The sequence below is a fragment of the Coturnix japonica genome, chromosome 3 (assembly GCF_001577835.2).
Source record: "Coturnix japonica isolate 7356 chromosome 3, Coturnix japonica 2.1, whole genome shotgun sequence".
In the NCBI taxonomy this organism is placed as follows: Eukaryota; Metazoa; Chordata; class Aves; order Galliformes; family Phasianidae; genus Coturnix; species Coturnix japonica.
The window spans coordinates 24,446,450-24,471,312 of record NC_029518.1 but is presented as its reverse complement, the minus strand read 5'-3'; the positions used below and the strand labels follow the sequence as shown (position 1 = coordinate 24,471,312).

Sequence of the window (24,863 nt, the reverse complement as noted above, 5' to 3'; positions counted from 1 at the left end):
CGCTGCCCCTTTAAATGGCGTCGGTGCGGAGCAGGGAATCCCTCTCTGGGCGCGTCATCCGCGGCAAGGAAACCCGCGCTGGCGTAGTGCGACGCAAATGCCCATTTTTGGCAACGTGCGACAGTGGACGGCACCAAGAGGCCACGGCCGGGCGGGGGGGCGAGACATCGACGGGGACCTACCGGCAGCCGGCGGGACGGAGCCGGGGGCGAGCGAGGGAACGACGCGGGACGCTCGGGCCGCCGGGGGCCGCTCGGAGCGGAGCGGAGCCGGGGCGGAGCGCGGGGAGTCACCGCCCGCCGGCCCGTCCCCACCCGCGGGGACAGGTGGGCGGCTCCGGGCCGGGGCGGGGGGGGCGGAGCGGCAGCGCCGCGGGTTTGACGTGTGCGGGTGCACATGGTGCGGCGGCGGCGGCGGCGCGGGGCCGGATAAACGGCGCGTGGGGCCGGGCGCTGCCAGTGCCCTGAGTCACGGCGGGCACCGCGCTGCTGCTGCTGCGGCTCTGAGTCACCGCGCGCGGGAGCGCCGCTTTTAGCGAGGGGCGTTCGGGGGCGGGAGCCGCTCCGCCCGCAGCCCCAGGGCCGGGGCCGCGCCGCCGGAGGGGCGAGTTCGGGCGGCGCGGACAGAGAGGACGGGACGGGACGCAGCGCACGGGGCTGCGACTGCCTGAACCCCGCTCGGCGCCCGCTCAGCGCTCCGCCGCCCGCCGTAGTTTTTGGTCGGCTTTCCGCTTTTTCTCTTTTTCTTTTTTTTTTCCTTTTATTCCCCCCTTCTTCTTCTCCCGCCGCCGACTCTCTCCCGCTGCGGGAGGCGCGAGGCAGAGCCCGAGAGGTCGGCACGGAGCGAGGGGCGGGGAGACGGCGAGGGAGCGGCGGCCGCGGCGCGGGAAGGCGGGGACGCGGCTCCCCCGGGCCGGGCTCGGACCATGTACCAGGACTATCCCGGGAGCTTCGACACCTCCTCCAGAGGCAGCAGCGGCTCCCCGGGACACCCCGAGCCCTACTCGGCCGGCGCGGCGCAGCAGGTAGGGCCGCATCCGCCGCTTCTCGTTCGGGCGGGGTGGGCGCCGTGGACTCGACTCGGCGGGTGGAGCGCGGCCGGAGCCGAGCGATCGCATCCCGGCGGTTGGGACCCACGGGGGTGCGGGGGACCGCGCCCGGAGCTCCCGGCGGGGCGGCGCCCCTGGGCAGCGCGGCGGTTCCCCGTCCTTTCCCCTTCCCTGTGCCGGGAGGTTCTCCGAGCGGTCCCGCGGCGCTCCGGGCCGTCTCCCCTACGGAGCACACGAGCGGACCGACTCTTATCCCCGCGGCTCCCGGCCGTTCTCTTTCCCTGCTCCGCCGCCCCGGCGTCACGCTCCGGCTCCGGGCGGTGCGGGGCTGCGCGCTTCCTTCGGGGCCGCTCCGCTCGGCTGCGGGGCTCGGGCGGCGAGTGGGACGGCGGGGACGGGAGCGGCTTCCTCGAAGCCGGGCCCAAAGGGCGCGACGTTCCTTTGCCCGTCTATCCATTTTTTTTCGAGAAAACGTTCAAAAATGGGTTCTTCGCCCATATAGCCCCAATCCACCACTTGGGTGGAAGGCGTTACACAACCGGGGCAGTTATACAAACCGAAGTTATTTCATAACTTGTTTACATCGACCCGCCTCTCCCCACTCTTTGGCTTTTTCGGAGTCGCGCTCCCCCTTTTCTCCCGGTATTATTCTTTCTCGGGTGGGTCTGTGCGATCGGGCTGGCGGCGGGTGCGCCTTGTTGCCTCCCATCGAGAAGCCGTAAGATCGTCAGGAAGGGGGGAAGAAGAGGGGGAAGGTAAAAAAGAAAGACCCAAAAAGAAAAAAGTCCGGTCTCAAACTTTGCCAACCGTACCAGCCCGTGACATTCCTCCCATTAAAGAAGTTTTACCAGAAATGACGCTGCGGTTCCCAGCCGCCTCCGATCGCATCTCTCGGGTGCCCTCTGCGGGCCGTGCCGAGCTCGCACATCTATCTCCGTGTCCGGCAGCGGGATCCGGCGCTCCGCATGACAGCGGCCCCTGCGCTCCGTCCTCCGGCACGTGCCCCGGAGCTCAGGCCGGCCGAGGGGTTCATAACTGTTCCTCTCCTCGTCCCTCGTGTGCTCTGGCAGTGCCCGAACTCTGGTGCGTCCCACGGCACGGCCCGGTCCCGGAGGTGATGGACCCGGAGGTGATGGACGCGGGCTCAGCTCGGGACTTGGCAGGAGCATTCGGGATTCGGAGATATCTCGAGGCGTCTTTCCCTCGGTCCCTGCAGATGTTGTAGATTAGGATCACATGCGAGTGCTGCCTTCCCCCAGGAATGGGGCCGTTCTGCTGATTCCGGGCTGGGCAGATCTGCGGGGCTTTATCGCCACAGAAAATATGCATTGCAGAAATTTTTTCTTCGGCTTTTTTTCTTTTTTTCCTCTTCCCAAAGCAAGGGAAGACGCACCAGTCACATGCTTGAGTGGAAACTGTGTCTGTGAGCCAAAACTTTGATGCTTTTTAATTATTTTTCCCATACAGCACAGCACTGGAACATTTTTCCTTTCAAGTTGCGTGCCGTGCTCTATTCCCCATCGCTGCCTTGCCATGTGGTACGCACAGCCCCTCACGGGAATAATTTGTGTGCTCTCAGACTGGGCAACTCTCCCCTGATATCCCAGCGCTGTGTCCAGTCCTTCAAGGAGGCGTTCAGTGTGGGACAACTGGTGGGGCCTTTTATTTGTTAGAGGCTTTGGCCCTATGCTCTGTACTGGATAACTGAGTGTTAGTTAAGACTCTCTAGGTGGATTTTTGGGGAGGTATTTTGGTGTGTGTTTTCCTTCCTCTGTTTCCGAGCTGGGCAAGCCCTGCAGCGTGTCACTCCCAGCAGGGCCAGGGCCTCCTCGGGGCCGGCTCTGGTGAGGCAGAGCCAGGGCTGGGCTCAGCTCTTTGCACTCCTAACAACAGGCCTCCTCCTCGCTCCTTGTTCTGCTTGTGTAATGATACCTGTGTCCGCGTGTTGCTTGGGTCGGGTGGAGAGCAGCAGCAGAGTGCGTGCTGTGCGTGCGGCCCCACAGTTTGGCTGTGGCCCAACCTGTCCCTGTAGATAAGGAGAGCTGAGAGCTGGTGGAGGGGTGCCCCTGGGAGCAGGAGCAGCGTATGAGGAGGTGGGGCAGGCACACGGGGCATGGCTGTGGTGAGGTGTCCTGGTGGGAAGGCTTGGCCATGTGGGAAGCACAGCATAGGGAAAATCCAGCAGCAACCCTGGTGTCCTTATCTGCAGGCTCAGCAATGTGCCCCCCTGCTTAGGTATCTGGGGAAAATACCACTTCTGGAGAGTACAGGATGCGGGTTTGAGGGAATTCTTAAGATACTTGGAGGGATGAAAAAGGAAACCGGTGGCAGCAATGGGGCATGGCACAGACAGGCTGCAGCCAGCATGGCCTCGTACCCTGGCCTGAAAGTGAGCAGAGAAATGTGGTTGAGCTGAGCACCTCTCTTTGCTGTCCAGGAAGCCTGTGCTGGGGGTGCAGAAACCCTCTGGGTGAAATAAAGGGGTGTTTGCCAGTGGCTTCTACAGCGTTCAGATGGTGACAGCCACTTGACTAGTAACTTGGGGCTGACTTGTGTCAGATGTTCGTATCTTACATGGCTGATCTGGTGATGGGTCTGACTCTCCTGGGCTCTGATGGGAGTTTGTAGCAGGTCAGTGGGTGGAGGCTACAGTGGTGTTACACCACCACAAAGGTCCTTATCTCTGGAACACAAATGCTGTCTTTGCATAGCAAAGCACCAAAAAATCTCAATACATTGTGCAGTCATAGCTTCTAGCATCCGTATAAAGAAGGCAGGATGTTTCTTTCTCTCTGTTGGGGTGCAGGAAAGGCTGGTGGTGGCACAAGTAGGCAAAGGTCACAGTGGAAGGCACTCGTGGAACTGGCAGCAGAACTTGCACCTCTTGATTTCCGCGCCTGTGGTTTGTCTTGCACTTTGTCCCTGCTGTGAAGTTCAGATCTTTTCATAACGATGTGATGGTTGTGGAGTCACTGAGCCATCCTCTTGCGGGCCGTGTGGTCACAGCCTACACTGGGCAGAGTATAAAGAAGGGGATTTTCACCAGTAAATTCCTTTGAGGTGTGTACAGTGCTCAGCTCTGGGCCTCCATTGCCAGTGCTCATGAGGGTAGCATTTACTGATGTGTGTGGTGCACTGAGGTTGCATTGGGCTCCAGCTGCAGGTGAGCTTCAGAGGTTCTGGTGAGGCTTCTGCCAAGTCTCAGTGCCATCCTGTTAGCATTGTTTCCCCACTCCCTTCAGTAGATGCGCTCCTGCCTTCTCTTGTCCTTTCTTGTTAGATTTAGGGCTATCCAAAGCTGTAAACTGGCATTTATCTGCGTTCAAACTGGATCTTCTGGTCTGCAGGCTTTGGCAGCTGGGTGTCTTCTGGATAAAACTAGCCCAAAGTGCTGTTGCTATCAGAATGTGGAACACTATTTGCAGTAGCCTTGCTTTAACAAAGCATTTGGGCACGGTGCTTGACTAGGCACACCCTGAAAAGGAAACCTGTGAAGTGCTGTCCCTTATCTAGGACACTTACCTGGGCTGAGGTCAAGCTGATGCAAGGGCTCTCGTGTCCCTACGAGGCTGCTGTGCTGACCTTAGAGCGGGTGTTTTCCGCACGACCATTTAAATGCTGCAGGCTGCGGGTCCTACGAGCTCCGACCCTCCGCAGTGGGTGCGGAGGCAGCTGGAGCAAGGCGTGCCTGTTTGTAAGGCCCGGTCTCACCATTGAAAGTCTCCTGATGGGAGCTCTTCATAGACAAAAGCATTCCTCCTCCCCTGCTTCCCCCTCCGGGGACAAGCAATTGTTTTCCTGGCAGTTTAGTGCCAGCGTATTATACAGATGGATTTACCTCTGTCTGAAACTAGGTGTACGCGTATTTTGGAGATCATTACCTACTGCCTTGGTTTTTACTGCTGCCTTGTTTTGTCTAGACAGTGCAGAGAGCTGCAGGGAACTTGTCCGATCTCAAACCTAAGAACTATTTTATAGGCTGCTATTAAAATACATATCCCTGCACGTAACCATCCCTGGGCTGGGCTTCTCACACTGTGTGTGGCAAGTATAGAACCTCTGAGCAAGAGGTGAGCTGCTGCTGTCGCTGTACCCAGCTTCATGCAGACCAAGCCAGGATTTTGGGGGAATCCTTTGGTAGGTGGCTTTGTTCTGTTTAGTAATGGCACTTCAGAGCCTAAGTTTCTCTTCCTTTTCTTTGGACTGACAGTGTGTTTTTCTAAAAACTCCTTAATTCCCCTTTTGCCCTGTGCTGGAAGGAGCAGTGGGGATGCTGAGGAGGTAGTGAACAAGGACAGGGCTAGGTGAGGGTGCTGCGAGAGGAAGCTTACAAAGCCAAATGCTTGGCGCAGGGCAGACTGGGATGCAGCAGGGGCCAGGGCTGGCAGTGCTGTATTTACTTCAGGCACTGCTCTGGTCCTTGCTGGGGACACTCCTGAGGTCTTGGCTAGCTTCTGTGGATATGTCATGTTCTGCTTTCACTGACAGTTTCTTCTCTCTCCCTCTCTTCTCTCCCCCACCTTTCCTTCTAGAAATTTCGAGTAGATATGCCAGGATCAGGCAGCGCTTTTATACCCACGATCAACGCCATCACAACCAGCCAAGACCTGCAGTGGATGGTGCAGCCCACTGTCATCACCTCCATGTCCAGCCCGTACTCTCGCTCGCACCCCTATAGCCACCCGCTGCCACCGCTGTCCTCTGTGGCCGGACACACAGCCCTTCAGCGACCGGGTGTCATCAAAACCATCGGCACCACAGTGGGACGGAGACGAAGGGATGAGCAGGTAACTGCGTGGGGAGGCGGATACAAGGCAATCAATGGCATGTGTACAAATTCCCCTATGCAAAGGGAGTCCCCCTGCTGCCCTCTCACACTGTCACCCAGCCCCATGGGGACAGCAGAGGTCTGCCCCACTCTCTGTACGTGTGCTGGTGTTTCTCAGGATGATGCACAGTGTGAGCTGGACTGTGGTTTTCTTGCTGCTTCCTCAGTGTGTGACACGATTCATCCGCTCTCCATCACAGGCCTTGTGACACCAGGCTGTGTTGCAGCTGGGTTTCAGGAGCAGGTGAAACTCTCAAGTTGAGCTGTGGGTTTCGGTCTGAGTGTCTCTGCTGCTCCAGGCAGAAGGAAACCCCTGAGCAACCAGAGCTTTACATAGGTATCAGTTTTAAGAATTACCTAGGTTACATCCACTGGTGTTTTCTGTTGTTCTGTGACACCTGCGCTGCTCCAGTCTCACTCTGGGTGATACCACAAGTGCCAGCCAGTGTCATGCAGGGAGGAGCAGCTCCCCAGAACACATCCAGTGTCACAAAGAACCTTTGGGATGCATTGATCTACACCCACCTCCTCACCCTGACCTTTTCAAGGCAACAAAATGGGTATCCTCCATGTGCTGCCATCCTGGTGGCATTCGCATAGTGGGGTGGGGTAGCTGGTCCCACTTCTGCCCGTGCCTTCGTCAGGCCAGTCTGAAATATCTGAAACTCCGCAAATTGCTCTTAAGCAGCAGTTCTGTGGGTTGCCACAGAGAAATGTAACAGGATGCGCTGTGCGCCCTCAGTGTATGAGCACACTGCTGCGTGAGGCCTGTTCCTAATAAGATGCAGCAGCCCTGCTGTTATTTCCATATCATCTGTTTGGATTCACACTCCAATTATCTTCTGTAGTGTGGACCTCTAAAGGACCCAGTAGGGACCTGAAGGACTCACTGCAGGCCTGTGTGCGCTGGGCAGGATAGGTGCTGTCCCTTCAGCCAGGCCCAGCCACCTACCATCCCAGCATCCAGGGCTGGTGTCCAACGCTGGGGGAAGCTCATGAGAACCAGGGGAATAATTAGCAGCGACTAATTTGTTTGACAAACGGCTGCCTCTGTGTTCACAAATTGGCCGTGAAGAGATCACCATATTCTCTGGTTTATTTGTTGTTCAGAGTTATTTGCAGAAGGATGCCTGCCAAGCAGTTCCTGGCCTGTGGCTTGTTTGCAGGCCATTTGCTATGGGTCATTCCGATCCAAGTCCCTTTGATTAGACACGTGCTATGGCAGGACCTGGACTGTGTGCAGTGACTGTTTGGCTCAGGTTTCCACTGCTGGTGCTTGCCTTTTTGGAAAATGTTGTGTAACATAGGAAAGGAGCCTGTCTCGATAAATGGTTCTGCCAGTGACTGCGTGCATGGGGTTTGGACAAGAGACAGCTATAGTTTGTGAGTGCAGTGGGGACACCGGGAGTGCCAAAGCAAACTTCTTGTAAACAAATTCAGTGCAGCTTACAGAGTATGCCATTTGAGACCTGCTTTAATGTAGAGTAGGCTCAGATTCACCTCTTCAGCCCCATCTATGAGATTTAAAACAAACAAGTAAACAAACAAAAAAAAAAAAAACAAAAAAAAAACAACATCTGAGATAGGTAACTTGCAAATGACTGAAGGTCCTGAGAAGGCTCATTTTGGTCCCAGTGTCTTTCAGTGAGATCTGTGTTCCTGAAAACTACATACACAGGCCTGGAGTCATCCCAGAGTTTGCGTGCACGTCTTATGCTTTGCCTTATGGATACAATTGCGCAAATACACTTTATCCTGCATACCTACAGGCCACAAATGGAGCAGGCAGTGCCATGCTGGGTGTGCCTGCTGGGGCTCCTTATAGGGCTGAGGGTACCAAAACCCACAGGGGGAGGTGCCCCTGTCACAGGACAGGGCATTGTTACCTGCAGGTAGAGGAGCTCTCAGGCCCCAAGTCCTCATTGCAGAGTCCCAGCTAGCACCAGAAGCTTCTCTGTCCCTTAGCGTGTGCCCAGAGGTGCGCTGCCTGCTGGTGAAATTGTTGCCACGGTGCAGAGGAGCCTGCAAAAAGCAGAACAGAGAGAGGGGAATGCCCAGCGGCTGAAGTAAACTCCCTGAAACTGCGGAGATCAAAATTAGGGAAATGAACTAAACCAAAACAAACCAAAATGAGGTTAGAATAAAACTAACGCTAAAAGGCAGCAGGAAGACAATCTCGTTTGCAGTTTTAACATCTCTGAAGATACTAAAACTGAAAGCTTCTATGAGAAGAGGGTTTTCTTTTTTTTTTCTTTTTTTTTTTTTTTTTTTTTTTTTTTTTTTTTTTTTTTTTTTTTTTTTTTTTTTTTTTTTTTTTTTTTTTTTTTTTTTGTTTCTTTTCCTGTCCCTTGCCAACAAGTGCCCTGCAGAGCACTCATCTTGGTTCTGGGCTCGGTCGCAGTAATGCCAGTGTAAGGTCAGACTTAGGCAGAGCAGGACGTGGTGTGGGTGCTCTGGTTGCCACTGCTGGGGTTTATAAGAGCTCATCTCAAATCCCCAAAGCTAGGCCTGACCTCACCAGATCCTGTGGGCTCCTGCTCGCTTCCTCTGGTGTCGCAAGAGTGTAACTCTGGGTTTCTATGGAATCGCTCCTGACTTACATCAGTGGGGATGTCAGCTGGCCTCAGGAAGCCCTTGGTATCACTGGAGCCTTGCCTGCTGATGTGAAAAGCAGTCTGTTATCGCTCCAAGTGCTTGAAAATCTGAGGTCAGATTTTGGGATGGTATAAATAATTGTTGCTTCACAGACATCATGAGAGCTCTGCTGATCTCCCTCTCCCCCTACCCCATCCCCGACCTTCAAGTTAACAACTATTTTTGTGTGGGAAGCAGCAGATATTTTCTTTCAAGAAAGAGGCGCTTACAACATCACACTCTGGTTTTGCTTAATGTACCACCCAAGTTGTGAAACAATCAGAGCATCTTTTATCTGTTGGGCCTTGTTGCAGATTCACTGTCCTCTTACACAATCTCCCCCCGCTGCTCCCCACTCTGCCTTCTCCTCACCCTTCTGCTAAGACCTGGTGCTCGCAGAGATACTGGGCGCTTTCATCTTCTGCTGACATCAGTGGAGAGGGGGAGTGCTGAGCATCCTGCTGGATCAGGCCTTCTTTTCTTTGCGCTGCGGTTAAATCCTCACAAACTTCAAGGAATGCCTTGCTCAGATCTGATTGTGGGTTTTCTTGGCACTTGCCCATAGCTGTCGCCCGAGGAAGAAGAGAAGCGAAGGATCCGGAGAGAGAGGAACAAGCTGGCAGCTGCTAAATGTCGTAACAGGCGCCGAGAGCTAACAGAGAAACTCCAGGCGGTACGTGCTCTGCATGCATTTCTCCCTCCTTGCTGCCTGCCCTTTGGACCAGCTTGCAGGGTGTTGTTCTTTCTCTACCAACCTATCTGGGGCAGATGCTGTAAAATGCATGCTGCCTTCCCCCTCCAGGGCTGCCCAGTGGCGTTGCTCCTGTGTCAGCAGTGGTGAGGGCTCAGCAGCCTAATTTCTTTTCGCTGGCTGCCCAAAACATCCTAGGAGGTCTTTTCTCATAGAGCCTGCTGACCAACGTGCATCTCCCTGCTGTGAAAGCACATCGGTGAAATGTGCTGCTGACTCAAATCTGGGAGGTATTCTCAGTGCAGGGGAAGCTGGACAGTTTATAGGAAGAATGTAAGGATTCTCATGACTAAACTAATATTAAGTGAGAGGAGTACAAACTGGGAGGTCATATCCTGACAAATTGAGGGTGAGTACTTCTGCAAGCTCCTCACACAGGAAAATACTAATTGCTCGCAGATTGACTATGAGCCATCAGTGTTACGTGATCAGGGGAAAGGTAAATGGAGTAATCCTGGGATGCATCAAGGGATAATCCAGTGGAGGTGAAATTGTTAATCTTTTGCACAAGTCACAGGCAAGGCCTCATCTAGGGTATGAGATACAGAAAGAAAATGAAAACAGCTGAGAGATAGCTTTATACTATCTATATCTAGGAAATGAAAAGAACATGACTTAACCTTAATACAGAACCCAGTGGTAGAGGATCTGAGTCCTCCCTGCTAAGATGTCTCTCATGTAGGTAGCAAGGGCTATATTTCCCCAAGAGTTGTAGTAACTGTCCATGATATAACAAAGGTGGGCTCATGAGAAGACTATTTATTTCCCTTAGATTAGTGAAGTTTGGAAATAGCCTCTAGGTAAACACAGGAAGTGCATAACGCTGAACTAGCAAACACCTGGTGCTTGCTCAGCTCATGAAGAGGCTGGGGTGTATCTGCCCACACCAGCTGGAAGCTGGACTTGATGGCCATGTTCTCGGTCAGGAGCAGTGCTAGAACCTCAGATACTTACTTATTCCCTTTTTGTCTGCAGGAAACTGAGGTGCTGGAGGAGGAAAAGTCAGTCCTTCAAAAAGAGATTGCTGAGCTCCAGAAGGAGAAGGAAAAACTAGAGTTCATGCTGGTTGCTCACAGCCCTGTGTGTAAAATCAGCCCCGAGGAACGTCGGAGCCCACCAACCAGCAGCCTCCAGAGCGTTCGGACTGGAGCGAGCGGAGCAGTGGTGGTGAAGCAGGAGCCCGTGGAGGAAGAGATCCCATCTTCCTCCTTGGTCCTTGACAAAGCTCAGAGGTCTGTCATTAAGCCCATCAGCATTGCTGGAGGTTATTATGGGGAGGAGGCACTCAACACTCCCATCGTGGTGACCTCAACACCAGCCATCACTCCTGGTTCCTCCAACTTGGTGTTCACTTACCCCAACGTCTTGGATCAGGAGTCTCCTCTCTCCCCGTCTGAGTCCTGCTCCAAAGCTCACCGGAGGAGCAGCAGCAGCGGCGACCAGTCCTCGGATTCCTTGAACTCTCCCACCTTGCTGGCATTGTAATCCCCTGAGGCCCCCCATTGCCAGTGTGTTACATCCCCTGCCCAGCTCCATGGGGAGACCCCTCCATGGGATTAGAGACAGGCACAGGATCGTTCAAGCACAAGGGCAGCAAGAACAAGAATGGGGAAATGCTGCAGCTCCAGGAAAGAGAGTGAGGGCCAACGCCAGCTCTCTGGAGGCAGGAAACGGCAAGGGTGGGACTGATGCACCAGGACTGATTGTGGAGAGGGCAGTTTCTCCTCTGTAGGGTCTGCCGGTGGAAACCTCATCTTGGCACCATAGTGGACTTGGAGAGCACTGCTGGCCAGGACTGAAGGCGAGCTGCAGACAGTTGCTAGCCATCCCTTTGCTTTGTGAATTGATCTGATCAGTTATGCTCTGTGCTTAGATCTTTCTGGTTAGTTACCTTACAACTTCTTCTTTCCTCCCCTCTCTTTCTCTGCCTATAATTTCCAGTGTTGTCGATCCTATGACATTTCATCCAGTTGTTCTGAACTCTAAAGGATCTTTCTTGGGATGGGCTGTGGGAAACATGCACAATTGCCTTGTTGGGAAGGGGATGCCTGGGAGCTGGTGAGGGGGGACCAAGAGGAGCCCAAGGGCTCATTGGCAAGGGCAGAGCTCATTACCTGTGACACAGACACAGTGAATGGAGAGAACAGGAGGCTCACATGGAGGACTTTTTTTTTTTTTTTTTTTTTTTCCTCTTAACAAGTAGATATATTTATCCCCTTGGGCTCCTCAAAAGCCAAGTTAGCATCTCAGGGCCAAAGTGGCACCAGAAAAGCTGCTGAGTTGGCACTTTGTGTCTTTGGCAGGATTTTGGCTGCAGTTTGATAATACCAGATCTGCTGCTGGACTTGTTTAGTTCTTCTGGGCTGCTCGTTCTCTAGGTAGTATTTCATCTTCCTTCCCATCAGGGCCCCTGACTCAGATGCTGATCTCTTCCTGTTAGTTAAATTGTCCCCTGTCCTTTTCAGAACATACTACCGAAAGAGGTGGCACTATGGAGACTGGCAGAGGTTAGAAGGGTGAAGGGATCTTGTGCCCTTTCCTTGTTGGGAAACACAACAGCACACTTCTGCACAGTTGATACTTGCTGCTGGAGTTTACTCGGAGCTTCTCAGTTTCTGAGGCTGGAGGAAGGCAGGAGTCCAGCCTCCAGCACAGCACAGGCCTTGAGGTGCTCCTGACCAGGCGGCAGTGGTGTAGCTGAAGTTCTAATAACATCTGGTGTGACTGACAGGTTGACATTGGAGGAAAATCAGTTACCATTTTTTGCACCTTAGTCTCTGGCCTCCGTTGTTTTTTTGTATTTGCAGTGTAGTTGATCTGGTTTTGCTGGGGTTGACTGGCCTAAAGGCCAAAAGTAAATCAGAGGGCTCTTCCGCCAGCATTAAGTCCCTGTATTCTCCAGTGTGTGGGCTTGGCTTCTAGCACTGAGTGCTCACAGAGGGCACAAGTGCTGAAGTAAGTTCACTGCTGTGAACAGCAATGTGTGAAACTTTTCCTGCTTGGAGCCAAGCTCAGTTCCTGTAGGTGTCAAGGCACTGATGAACCATGACCTTGTGCACATGAGGATAGCTAAGCTGCTTAGGGGATGGCTCTTCAGTCCAGGCTGTTGAAGCTGTGATGGCAGCTATTTATTGTGAGATTTTCTTCATTATTATTGTATTTAAATTGGCTGAAACTTGGGAATTTCTTGGTCAGGCTGGACCTGGAGAAATACAAAATGTAATGACAGGGTCAGTGCTGTGAGATGCTGAACTGCTGCAGCTCCTGCCAACTCCACTGGGATTTAATAAGGCTCAGACCTTTCCTCAGCTGGTCTGGATTCCCTCAAACTCTGGTCACTGCCTATTCTTTTAATCGTTTCAAAGGGACACTATTTGGCTGTTTTTGATTTTTAAATTATTATTATTATTATTTTAAACCGGGGTATCTGTAAGAGCTGCCAGCAATAGAAAGATGAGTGATCTTTTTCCTGTGTAAAACTGATTCAGTAATGCAGGTTTTTCCTTTATTGCTTAAATATTTCCCTTGTTATACTAGTGCTAGAAGTTTCAAATCGAGCTCTTTCAATAAGTGAAGTTGATAAAGGAATTCTTCTCCCCTCACACGAGCATCAAAACTTGTTTGTTTATTTGTTTTTCCTTAAACTGACAGTTCTCATGCTAGACAGGAAGGTTCCTGACCAGGACTCGCCACTCATCCATGCCTGCTCCCCATCCCCATGGGAGAGGCATGTATCCCAAGGAAGTCAGTGATTCCTACCTTAGCTTTTTGCTCACTGAATTGTTGCCAGAAGGAGCTGCAGCTGGCCCTTGCCTACTGCACGTTGACCTGTTTTTGATCTTCTCAGAGGTAGGACAGGAACATCCCCTTTACTATCCTGTGATACTGGTGAGGAGCAATTTGAAACTGCCCAGAAAAGAGAATCATTTTCTGCTACTTGAAAGAGCCCTGAATACCTTGTGCCTGCCTGTTCTCTCCCTCAGACCTCTTAGAGGATGTCTGTGTTGGCATCGCCAGTCTTCTGCCTTTTGTATTTAGTGAATCAGCATTGCCTTTGTTTAGTTGCTGGCAGACAGGTACAGCTTGAAGTCTCCTGCTGTTTTGGTCTGGCCCTGCATAATTCCTTACAGGCTTACTGGTGTGCTTTTGGGAATCGAGTGTCTTCCTTGCTCCATAAGTGGTATTTGCCTGAGTACCTTCCCCAGTGATTCCTAAATGTACAGTGTCTCCACGTTCTTCTGCACGTACTGGGGATGTTGGGTCGGTTTCTGAGCAGAAGTTGTTGAAGTTGATAGAAAAAGGCCCTGGGAATTTCAGCTGGTATTGAACTGACCCCCTAGTGACTGGCCCAGTGAAGCATCCAGCAGCACCTGAAGTTCAGCAGTGCCCAACTGGGAGTGGCAGTAGCAGCTGCTTGAAGGAGACATTCAGCTTCTAGGCGATGCTCAGCATTCCAATTTTGCCCTTGTTCTTTCTTCCTCCCTCTCTGGTTGTGGCACTGCCTTCATCCATTCCTTTCTCGTAGGTGTGGAGACAGGGTTAGTCTCAAACTGCTTGTGGTGTGATGGTATTTGGGACCAACCTGCTGGGGACAGTAGCTCTCTGTTGTGTTTTTTTATAATTATTATTTAAATGATCTATTTAGTTCATCTGAACCTTTAATTTTGCTGCTTACTGTATGTAGGATCCACCTGGCCTTTATCCTAAATGAAAAGAAAACAAAAACAAACCTAAGACACCCCTCTCCTCCCTGGTATCTTATTATTTATTGGCAGGCAGCCGTTCTGTGCCTGCTCCAGCAGATCTGCCCGCCATTAATTTAACATCCTCCCAACTTGCATTCCTGGTGTCTGGTTGTTGCTTTTCTGCTTTTTTTTTTTTTGTTGTTGTTGATTTATTATTATTATTATTTTTTTTTTCTCATTCCAAGAAAGACTTCTGAAATGTAAGAAATCTTATTGTTATGACACTTAGAAGTTCATTTGCATTAGGAAGGCCAAGTCAAACATTTTAAGAGGTGGGGGGAACAATCTACATTTTATTTCTTATTTATTTATCATGTTTACATCTTTTTTTTTTTTTTTTTTCCTTGTTCAAGACTTGGATATAATAAAGAAAGCATTAAAAATATTCCAATTTTCTTCTTTTTTTAGGCTTTTTTTTTTCTTTAAATAAAAGATTCTGGGTTTTGCTGTCTGTATAAAATGTAAAAAAAAAAAAAAGATGTTTCTAAAGATGCATTATCATTCCTCTGTGAACAGTAGGTGGAGTTGAGGAGAAACCTCAGAATACAAGATAATAATAAAGTTCCATCCTGTTTTACTTAATTGTTCCCCTCCTATCCTGTATGATTAAAGGGTTATTCCACTTTCTTGTTTGTGGTTACTTGATATTAAAACCATATTAAAATGTGTAGAAAATAAGTATCCAATTGTTTTTGCTCAGTGAGAGGATAAAATGTTGTATATATCTTGATATACTGTGTAGTTCAAAGTAACATCAATAAGGGATAGTGCATCTTTATTAGAGCGATAGGTTACTAGTGTCACTGAAGTCTACTTTGAGATCCTCAGACAAAAAGGGCCTGATTCCGGTTCCACTTCCCTGTGGAAATGTAAAGCATCAGTAGCATTTTGCTGCTGCACAGTGTATGCCAGAGATGGAATTGAGCCTCAGCAATTAATAAGCAACCGTGAGGATTATTGAAGGTTTGGGGGCACCATCATCTTTTTTTCCTCAAAAGTTTTAGCTCATGGTTTTTCTTTTTTTTTTCCTTTTCTTTCTTTTTTCTTCTTTGTCTGCAGTGGAATAGTTTCTGCCAAGGAGGTTCTTAAAGGCGAATACTGAACTGGGACCCTTCTTTGCTCGTTGTGATCTTGGTATCGTTCTTGCAGCCCTGGAGAATCTCATCTCTGAGGTGTTCTCTCTGGTGTTGTCTCTTCTCTGCTCTTGTTACTTTACTGTAATACAGGCCTACAGTATTTGCACTAAAACAAAAAGCTTGTTAGAGAAAGCTTGCTGCTATGGAAGAAAGAACATATTAAAAATGATTTTGCTATTACAATTTTAACCGAGTAGCATTTTGTAGAATAAAATCGATTTAGACTGAAAAGAAAAATGACTTTTCTTTTTTTCCTCTGCACTCCCTCCCCCATTCTCCTTTCTTTCCTTCCTGTTACTCGGTGTGATGGTTCCCCCCCTTCTCCTTTGGTGCTCAGTTGTAATGATTGGCTGTATTGTTGACTATGCTGCTGAGAGTTATGACACTTGTAAATCTTGTTTTAATGACATTGTGGACACTTTTGTATAGCAAGAGCTAACTGGAGTTCTCTCTCTGTTAATTGAAGTCATTAAAAAGCTCCCTTTGCCATGAACAATTAAAAGCTCGCATGTTCCTTCGATATGAACAAATGGGTACAGCATTGCCAGGTGCCCGGCTGTAGTGCATTTCAGTGCTTCTTTCATTAGAGCAGCTGCAATCTAGACAGCTGTTAGCAGCAACAATGGTAAATGGGGCAGAGGCTCACAGAGCAGACCACCTGGGCTAAAAGGCAAATAATGCATTAATCCTTTCTTCTTTGCTTCAAAAAGAAAGGGATAGAGCTAGAAAATGCATGCTGAGGTGACCTTATTATTTTATTTTTTAATCCACTGCTTCAGCCAGAAAGACTCAAAGCTACTGCTCCAATAGCTTGGGGTGGGGTGGACACCATGACAGCTTCGCTGGCAGAGAGAAGGAGGTTAATACAGGATTGCCTTGCTCACCTGGGAAAAGCTGCAGTCTGGAGTGGAGGAAACCCAGACACCACAGGTTAGGAGTGGAGGATGTCATATTCAAGTAAAAATACTCTGGTGGGGAGGAGATGTTGGGTGAGTCATTGTTAGCCAACATGGCGTCAGGCCAAGCTGCTCGTTACTCATGGGTTTCCTTAGGAGTAATGTCTGCTTTGGCTTCCTGCTGGTCCCTGTCCTCTCTCTTTTTTCACGCTGTGTTCTCACAGTGCCATAGGGGAAGGTGATGAGAGATGTCGGTGCAAGTTATGTGGCTTGTATATGGAAATATTTGTGAAGTCATGGGGATTGCTGAAGGTATCAGTCACCAGAATGGAGAATACGTGCACATGCCTGTGTGAAGTGAGCTCAGCGGTCAGGCATCCATGTTGAAGGAAAGCTGACATGAAGTTGTAGGACAGCATGGGCTGTAGAGCTGGAGATGGCTTTGGGCTGCCCCATGGTGCTGAGGGTGAGGAAGAGCCTTTGGGAGGCTTCTTCCAAATTTACTTGTCCTGGTGGGGCCAAAGGAACAGTAGTTATTTTGGGGGGTGAGGAGGTGGCAATTATAAGGATATTTGCTGAAGGACCCATCTTTTAATATCAGTCTCCACAGAGCCTCAGGCGTAGGGGAGTCCCCATTTGATCTCCTACTACATGCAAGATTTCTTGAAGGGCAATGCCTGTAGCGATTCCTGCCTCACCAAGGGATTTGCCATTACACTGGTGCATACAGGCCAGCCTCAAGGTCTGTCAAACCGGCTCCTCTGGCAGCTTCCCCTGTACCGTCCCCAAAATGACAAGCAGAAGGATACATCCTTGCCTGCCTCCTGCCACCCTGAAATGCTCCCTAAGCTCCTGGTAGCTGCCAGTGACCTTCCAAAGGGGTTAATGTTGCTTGTGTGCAAATGCTATTTGCAAGACTAGGCCTCCTACCTGATTTCTTCCCAGCACCAACTGGTTGCAACTATTTTTTGTCATCATTAGCTCACAGGTGCTGGAATGTCCACACCAGGTGCCATGAATTGGTTTTGAAGGATAAATTACTCAACTGAGCAAACCATTTTCCACCAGTCTTCTGGCTTGGGGAGGCTGAATTCTACCACACTAACACAAAAGTTGTTTTTTTCTCAACACCCTCATCTTCTTTTATTTAGATCTCCACTCCATGTAGGGAATTCCCCCTCATTTGGAAACAGGTTCGACTCCCCCCACCCTGTAATGCCTGGATCTTGTTGTGCAAGTGAGGGACCTGGGTGTTATCGCGGGGCAGCTGTTTGCTCCCTGGTAGAAGAGGAGCTGGACAGGAGGGTGCCTGTTCCTTCTGCAAAGAAAGGACGCAGAAACCATGTGTGATAACAACACTTGTGTTGATGAGTTGATGGTCTGATAGTATATTTATTGTGTACGTGCATTAAGAGATGATCCCAGTTCCCTTCCTTCCCCATTGCACAAGACTTGTCCCTGAATTTTCCTCATTCACATTTTTCAGTGAAGTATCAAGAAAAAGGTTCTCTGGAAAGCATGGGAGGGCAACCTGATCTTAAAGGTTCAGAGGTTTCTTTCTACACACACCTGGTGTAGTTAAGCTTGTGCTCTCTGCTGCTCCTCAGTGGAAGAGACACCTTACCAGAGCTTTTATGGCAAAAACAAACCCAGAAGAGTGACCTGAATGTATCAAACCAGAGGTGGCAACGTGACATCAGATGAGGGGGTTTTGGTGGCAGTTTGTTTTTTCTTTTTCCTTCTTTAGCTCAGTCTAGAATCTGCAGGAGCAGTTACAGGAATACTGCAGAAATTCTGCAGCCAGTGGAAAGAATAAGCATGTGCTAAACTTTAAGCAAGCTTAATGGCAAGTAGAGCTGGAGTGGGAGTGTGGGGGAAAGGAGAGCATCCAGAATGCTGGTTTGAAGTGATGTTTCCACTGTCATGTGGGAAGGATGTGACAGAGGAAAACTGTGACACGGGTATTGCATCAGATACCCTGAAGTGGAACAAATGATGCATTTTTGAAAAGGAAAAAAAATAACTTATGTTCCTACTGATGTCTGTGACCCAATCCTCTTGAAGTTTCATGTTGTCATAACAAGTTCTTGAGTTCCACTGCAACGGCGCTGGGTTTTTTGCTGTGCCTCATGTGGCACTAGTGAGGCCATGTTCAGCAGTGTTTGACCACTGTTAGCATAAGGAGCAATACAAATAGATTATCACCTTGGGTGGAAGCTGTTGGCACGCTCCCATAAGACTGTTTAGAAGGAGGTTTTTCATATGAGGTTCCAGGGCAATGAGATCCAGAACACCTCAGGAGGCTTTTCCTTGCAGACGAGAGGGCAAGACAAGGAGAAGAGGCTGTGGGAAAAGAAAGATCAGGGAGGGTCTCACTGATGTGTGTGAGTACCTGATGGGGAGAGGGAGCAAAAAAGATGCAGTCAGACTCCCACTAGGAGTACTGATGGTCACAAATAGCTACAAAGAAATGAAAAGAGCTTTTCCATTGTGAAGGTGGTCCAACACTGGCACAGATCTTCCAGGGATCTTGTGGAATCTCAGCCCTTGGGGGTATTCAAAGCCTGAATGCAAATGACTCGGAGCAACCTGCTGAGCAGAGGGTGGACTAGGCATAGCTAATCTCCAGCACTGTGTCTGCTTTTCACCCCACATAGTGCAGAAGTAATATATCACAAGCGCATTTCTTTCTCCTTTGCACTATCACATTTGAACAGTAGAATTCCTCTGTACTAAATATCAGCTTTTTTGATGCTGGCTATGTGAGGTCAAACAGATAAGAACTAGGCTGGGAGGAAGATATCATGGCAGACAAGAATGTAAACTGTTCAGCATACCACAGCGTGAGTCTCAGATTTCTCATTTTACTTTGCATGCTCCATTCCACAGATGAGTGTGGGGGAAGACAGGGAAACAGGCCTTACATGGCTGTGATCTACAGCCTGCATCCCACAAATGACTGTTCATAGGCAGTGCCAGTAACCGCTGCCTGTTTGCCTTTTGCAGGCTTTCCTACTGTTTTTCTTCTCTTGGGAAAAGTTGTTTTTCAAGTTTCCTGGAAAGGTAAATGTGGATCTGTAGCCTGTGAGCCCAGGTGAGAGCATGGGCCAGCCAGAATTCATCAGTGCACGTGCTACCCCTGGTCCTCTCACCCTCTTTCTGTAACCCTAACTGGGCTCCCAGCAATCAGACACACTGGCGGTGGTTATAGATGTGAGCGTCCATGGCAGGGGACGATATCTTTTTTGGGCAGAGGAAAGAAATAGGTCAGTGCTTTTCCCTTGAGGGGCTCAAGTTATTCAAGTGTCGAATGCTCTAACATGGACAGAAAAGCGCATTCACTGAATTCATATTTAGCCTGTTTATGTCATATTACTACTCTGAAATGCACTTAGTTTGGAAACTGTTTATCTCATGTTAACAACAGTAGAACCAGACACCAGCCTGGGGGCTTAAAAGAAAAGATATAAGCCAGTGACCCCCCAGATGTCTCCAGTAACCTAGGGGGAAAGGTGAGCACATGGTTTCTCCATGCTTTGGATCACTCTGCCACTCATCTGGGCACAGCTCTGCTTTGACTTTCCAAGCCAAGGCTCATGAGCATCAGCCATGTGCAACAAGAGCAGGAGCCAATCGCTATAGCCTTCATTCTGGGCTTGTGAGATCTCAGATGGCTTCAATCATCTGCTCCTTTCTACCTGCTACAGGTCATGGGGGTGACGAGAGGTGTTACCTGCCTGTTGTGGCCTTGATTTGAATGTTGTTTTTATACGCCATGAGGACTGTGATTAAATCTCTACTCTGAGCAATGTTCTGAGGCCATACTGGTATCTAATTACCTTCTGCATTTCTTTCAACTGAGGAAACGGAGATCTGTCTGTGACACTGTCTGTGGAGTAAAGGAGAGAACAGGAAAGGAGAGTGACGCCTTCAGAACTTCAGCTTCAGGTGCTTCTCCTGACCTTGTGTGTACTCTCTGGTCGGCACCTGCAGCTGGGGTGGGTGCTTCTCCTGCCCTGGTGCTCCTCTTCCTTTCTGCTCCTGTCATGCTGATGTGAGAGGAGGTTTGCTGCAGAAAAGGTCGCCTCAGGCCAGACCTTCCCCAACAGCTGCAGGGATGGAGGTTGCGCTGTGGTGGCATGGAGGCAAAAGGGCTGTGAAGTAAATGTCTGGGCAGCCCACAGCCCCAGAGATGCACCTTGTCTGTAGGGTGTCTGTGACTAGATGGATCTGCTTGTCCTGGGGGTCTGAGCTCCCAGGGAATTGTTTTTCTGAGTATGGTTGAGTGCCATGGTAGGGCAACTGTTTTTTGCTTGGCTCCAACTCTTTCCCTGTGCAGCTGCTGCCCCTGCTCCAAGAGCACTTTCCTGGTGGTGGGGAGGGAGGAGAACTGTTTCCACCACAGGGCAACGTGGAGGGCTGAATCGCGTGACCCAGTGCCACGGGGGAAGAAAGCCATTACTAATCCCTACTGGGGCCTGGCTCTGCCTGCCCAGCGGGATCAATGGCGCCACCTTGGCCCCATTATGTTGACTCTGAATTAGTGAGGAACGCCAAGGAGCTGCGAGGAGGGCTCCTCCCAGTGCGGGTAATGCTGCCAGTCTGAGACAGGCTGGTCTTCCTTCCCTCATCTAGCATTTTGGAAGAGGTGGTAAAGCACTTGGCTGCACTGGGGCTGGCCCAGACCCCCAAGATGGGCAGAAACTTACACCAGACTCCCCAGCCTCAGAGCATGGGGCGTGCACAAGTGCCTTCCTGCTGGGGCCAGCCAGCTCTGTTGGCAGGTAGAGGCATGGGTGGGTCTTGGAGCCACTGCCAAACAGTAGGCTGTCCTGAAGAAGGGGCCAGGGTGATGAGGTGGAGGTGCCATTGCTTTCCTGGCCCCCACCTCCATGCCTCGCTGTGGGGTCTGGCCTTTGCAAAAAGGTCTTGACAGGCATTCAGCCATCCGTCCCCTCACTGCTTTCCGGAACAAGGAGAGCAGGCTTTGGAGCAAGACTACCATTTAAGGAGTTCCTCAGCTGAGTGAACCTCAGCTGACCTCAGGGCACTGAGTTTCCAGAGCAGCCACAGCATTTCAGTTGAAAGCACAGCTCCCAAAGCTCCCCTCTCACTTCCTGAGTTGGGCCGCAGTGATGGGCAGCAAATGGCCACTGGCAGAAGCCAACATGGCATTGAGTTTGCAACTCCAGGCCACGGCGATGCCCCATCTGAGGAAGGAGGCTGCTGTGCAGCGGGAACAGCCTGTATGAGGAACAGCTTTTGGCAGGCTCCCGGCCCCCAGAACTATTGGGTGCTGCAAGTTGGGACCCGGGAGCATCGCCCCAGTGGTGCAGTGTTTATCGAGGTGAAAAGCATTAACAACATGCACTCTGCTCCTCCTGTTGTTTCAACAAGATCAAGGTGTGTTCAGGAGAGCCTGTGTGTGTGTATACATGTGCATGCACACGCACTTGTGGCAGCTGGCGTGGGGTGCTCTGTGGTGCAGACATTTTTCCAGGCAGGCTGCAGTCAATACTGACAAATACAGAATGGGTCCCGTCTTGCCTGCAGTGGCTGGGCACTTTCCTCCCTGCTGTGATAGCCCTGGGCAGCTCTGAGTAGGGCTGCTGGTCCCAGTGGAACATGGTCCAGTCACTGCTCTGCTGCCAAATGGGTGCTTCCCCCCGGCTCAGCATGCTGCACAGGACAGAGGCTCTGTGCAAAAAAAAATAATAGAAGAAGGGGAAAAAAAATAAATAGTATGTGAGATCATATAATTAAAGATGGTATCAGAATGTCTAATTAGGATGACTGAGAGAACTTGGCTGGGAGACGCAGCCAAGAGCTGAGTTAGTGTGTTTGCCAGTCCAAAGCTCCTTAACAGTAATTAATCCTTAAATGTCCAATTGTTCAGAGTTCAAGGAAACACCTCCTACTACTGTACTTTGTGTTCCTGTTAAGCAAGGAGACACAGCAGGGCGTGTGCCCTTATTCTGTAAGAGCGACACGCCTAGGGGTGTTGTTAGGAACTAGACCGAAGGTTGAGTATAATTATTAACTACCTAAGAGTTCCCAGCATTGCACAATTACCCAGCCCGCCTTGCAGCTGTGCGTTTGCCCGATTATTATTATTATTATTATTTTTTTTCCAAAGATAAATGCTGAGCTTTAGTGATGCATATGTACAAATCATAGCAAAGTGCCGTCTGCTCCCCTTCCAACACGATGCAGTTCACACTGCTGAGGCAGGAGGCACTAATAAAGGAGCCGGGGGAAGCACATGGTGATATGTACACACTGTACATGCAGCTCTTCACTGAAATTCAACAAGCTGATTTACATCAGTTTGTAAATTTGACCCAGAGATTTTTCTTCCATTGTTTTGATGCTCTCAGTGAGCTGCATTAACATAAAAGCCCTGGTTATTTACTCTTGCGGCCTTCTTCATTCTGTTTGCATTTTTGAGGGCTGATTTCGTTGTTGTTGTTTTCTCTTTCTTTGTTGACAGTAGGAGGGGGAAAATGCTGAAGGAAAGAAACACAGGTTTGAAGCAGGAGGTGAATGAAGCTGCTTTTCCTGCTACCAGCAGTAGTCAGTGGGTGAGCAGGAGGGCTGCTCCAGGCTCTGCGGAGCTGTCGGTGTCAGCAGTACTATCACACGTTGCTGGCAGACAAAAGGGAGTCATGTTTCATTTCCTCAGATGCAGCATCATTTTTTTTTAAGTTGCCTTTCTGTGTTTTTACCCTCTCCTTTCTTTAATTCACCCTCTCTGGCGGGTGTGGCAAAGGTCCGACTGGCCAAAGTCACTTCTGCAGGGGATCATTAACTGGGGCGTCAGCCAAGGCCGCACAGTGTTTATAAAACTCAGACAATTAAATGCCGTCGCAGCCCTGAAAGGCTATAATTGGAAAGCAGTATGTGACGACGTCCACCAAGAGGGACTGGCACTGAGGCGGGCTGGGCTGCGCCATCCCGACGCTGTTTGCCCAGTGCAGGTGGCGGGAGGCCAGCCGGGCCACACCAGGATAACGCCCAGGCGGGACGGTCCCTGCCCTGCCGAGCTGACATGCTACTTACTCGGAAACAAAGGCAGGGGAGGGAAGCAGGGGTGAGAAGGGTCTAGAGTTTGGCTGAGGTATGTTGGCTGGGTGCAGGCCCCCGCCATGGCAATGTGGGTCTCCATCTCAGGCTTTGGAAATGGCCCTCAGTCTGGCCCTGCGCTGCAAGCAAGCCTTGGGTAAATACCAGCAAGGACTGGTGTGGCTCCCTGGCTGCAGAGGGAACCAGGAGCAGAACCCAAGGGCAAGAAAGGCTTTCAGTGGCAGACTCTTAGCAGTGGCCATGCCACTGTCTGCTTCTGGTGTCTCAGCCTTTTGCTGGTGCCATGCCAGTGCCGTGTGGCATGAGCCCTTGGAACTCTGTCCTTTGGGTTTATGCAGTGCTCCTTCCTCTACTCTTGGCCTGTTCTGGGGCACCCTGGTGCCAAATGCAATTGGGACATGTCCCCTGTTGTGCATTGACTGGCCTTTGGGATCAGTGTCAGGCAGCTGTTGAATGTGCTTTCTGAGCAGATTCTCATCCGTGATGTCCTATGAGTGGGGAGGATGTGGAGTAGTACCAGGCTGGGAGCACTACAGCCCTGCTCCATGCTCTGTAACTGACTCAGTGCTGCTCTGTGAATACATCCCTTCACCTTTTTGTGACTCAGAATTTTCATCTATCAATTAGGGATTTATGAGGTTTAATTAAGGCCTGTGAAGTCCTTTAAGATCCTTGCTTAAAAGATGCTGTGCAGGCATAAAGTGTTGTACGCAATGAAGAAAACAACAGAAATTAAATGCTCCAGACGAGAAAGAAGAGAGGGCAGGTTTCCCACTGCTTGGTCTCCCAATTACATTCTCTGTCTTTGGATGGCAACCTTACTTTAACCTGTGGACAAACGAACTTGTTCACCCCTTCTTGCAGCAGACAGGCGATGACGTGCAGCAGCGCCTTAGTCATTAGTTAGCCCTCAGTCATCTTTCCAGAAGTATGAGCAACTGGGGAAGGGGGAAGGGAGCGAGGGCGGGTGAAGAGTATGAATTCCAGAGAAAAGGGAAGTATCAGCAAGCAAGCTAGGATGTGCAAAGGTCTTTATCGCTGCTGCTGAGATCTAGCTCTGCATAGTAACTAACAGGAATAGATCTCATCTATCCCTAGAGGTACGTGCCCTGGAGCAGGGAAGAGCTGATGAGTTACAGCAGAGAGGAAGCAAGAGTCTTCTTATGCAAGGCATCTATTTCAGTGTCAGAGGGGTGGTAGACTCGACTTAAAGGAGCCTGAGGAAAGCATTTGAATATAGCTGGAGTGAACGATCATTTTATCTATGCGTGTATTTTAAGGCTAAGGCCTCATTTGCAGAAGCTGCTAAATATATGCTTTGTTTGAAGCTCGCGCTCAAATTTAAGCATGTGTTTAAGGTCTTGGCTGAATGCGGACATGCCCAAATTTGTTGAGGTGCTTGATGGAAACCAGGTCTGAGTGGAAGGAGTATGACAGCAGCTGTGAGTCTAGAAGGACTACAGAAGTCCTCGGGAACTACAGAAAGCAGCAATACATGTACAGCCTTGTCATGCTATTCATAAGGTCAGATTGACCTGAGGGAAGAATGGGCAAAAAGGAAGTTGCATCTCCAATCTCTATTTTCTCCTTTGCTTGCTGTACAAACAACCCAGTAGAAGCTGGCTCCAGTAGGTGTGGTCTGTATGCATTGGGTGTGCCACTTTGTTGTGTTAAAAGGACCATTCCTTCTCTTAAAGCGAGTTTCCAGCTTGTCACCATCAAATCAAAACTCATGACCCTTC

At 50.2% G+C, this 24,863-nt stretch overlaps 1 protein-coding gene across 2 annotated transcripts; it reads left to right on the top strand.

The window, feature by feature from the left end:
* The first annotated feature begins 628 nt into the window (after window positions 1–628).
* On the top strand, window positions 629–15,644 carry FOSL2 (FOS like 2, AP-1 transcription factor subunit). Of its 2 annotated transcripts, none has more exons than XM_015857524.2 (4): window positions 629–1,024; window positions 5,581–5,835; window positions 9,076–9,183; window positions 10,237–15,644. In XM_015857524.2, the coding sequence occupies exons 1-4, from the start codon at window positions 926–928 to the stop codon at window positions 10,744–10,746; spliced, it is 972 nt and encodes a 323-aa protein (XP_015713010.1). In that variant the 5' UTR covers window positions 629–925; the 3' UTR covers window positions 10,747–15,644. The 2 variants fall into 2 exon arrangements, with proteins under 2 accessions (XP_015713010.1, XP_015713009.1); XM_015857523.2 differs by lacking the exon at window positions 629–1,024 and adding an exon at window positions 1,342–2,177.
* Window positions 15,645–24,863: the final 9,219 nt, after the last annotated feature.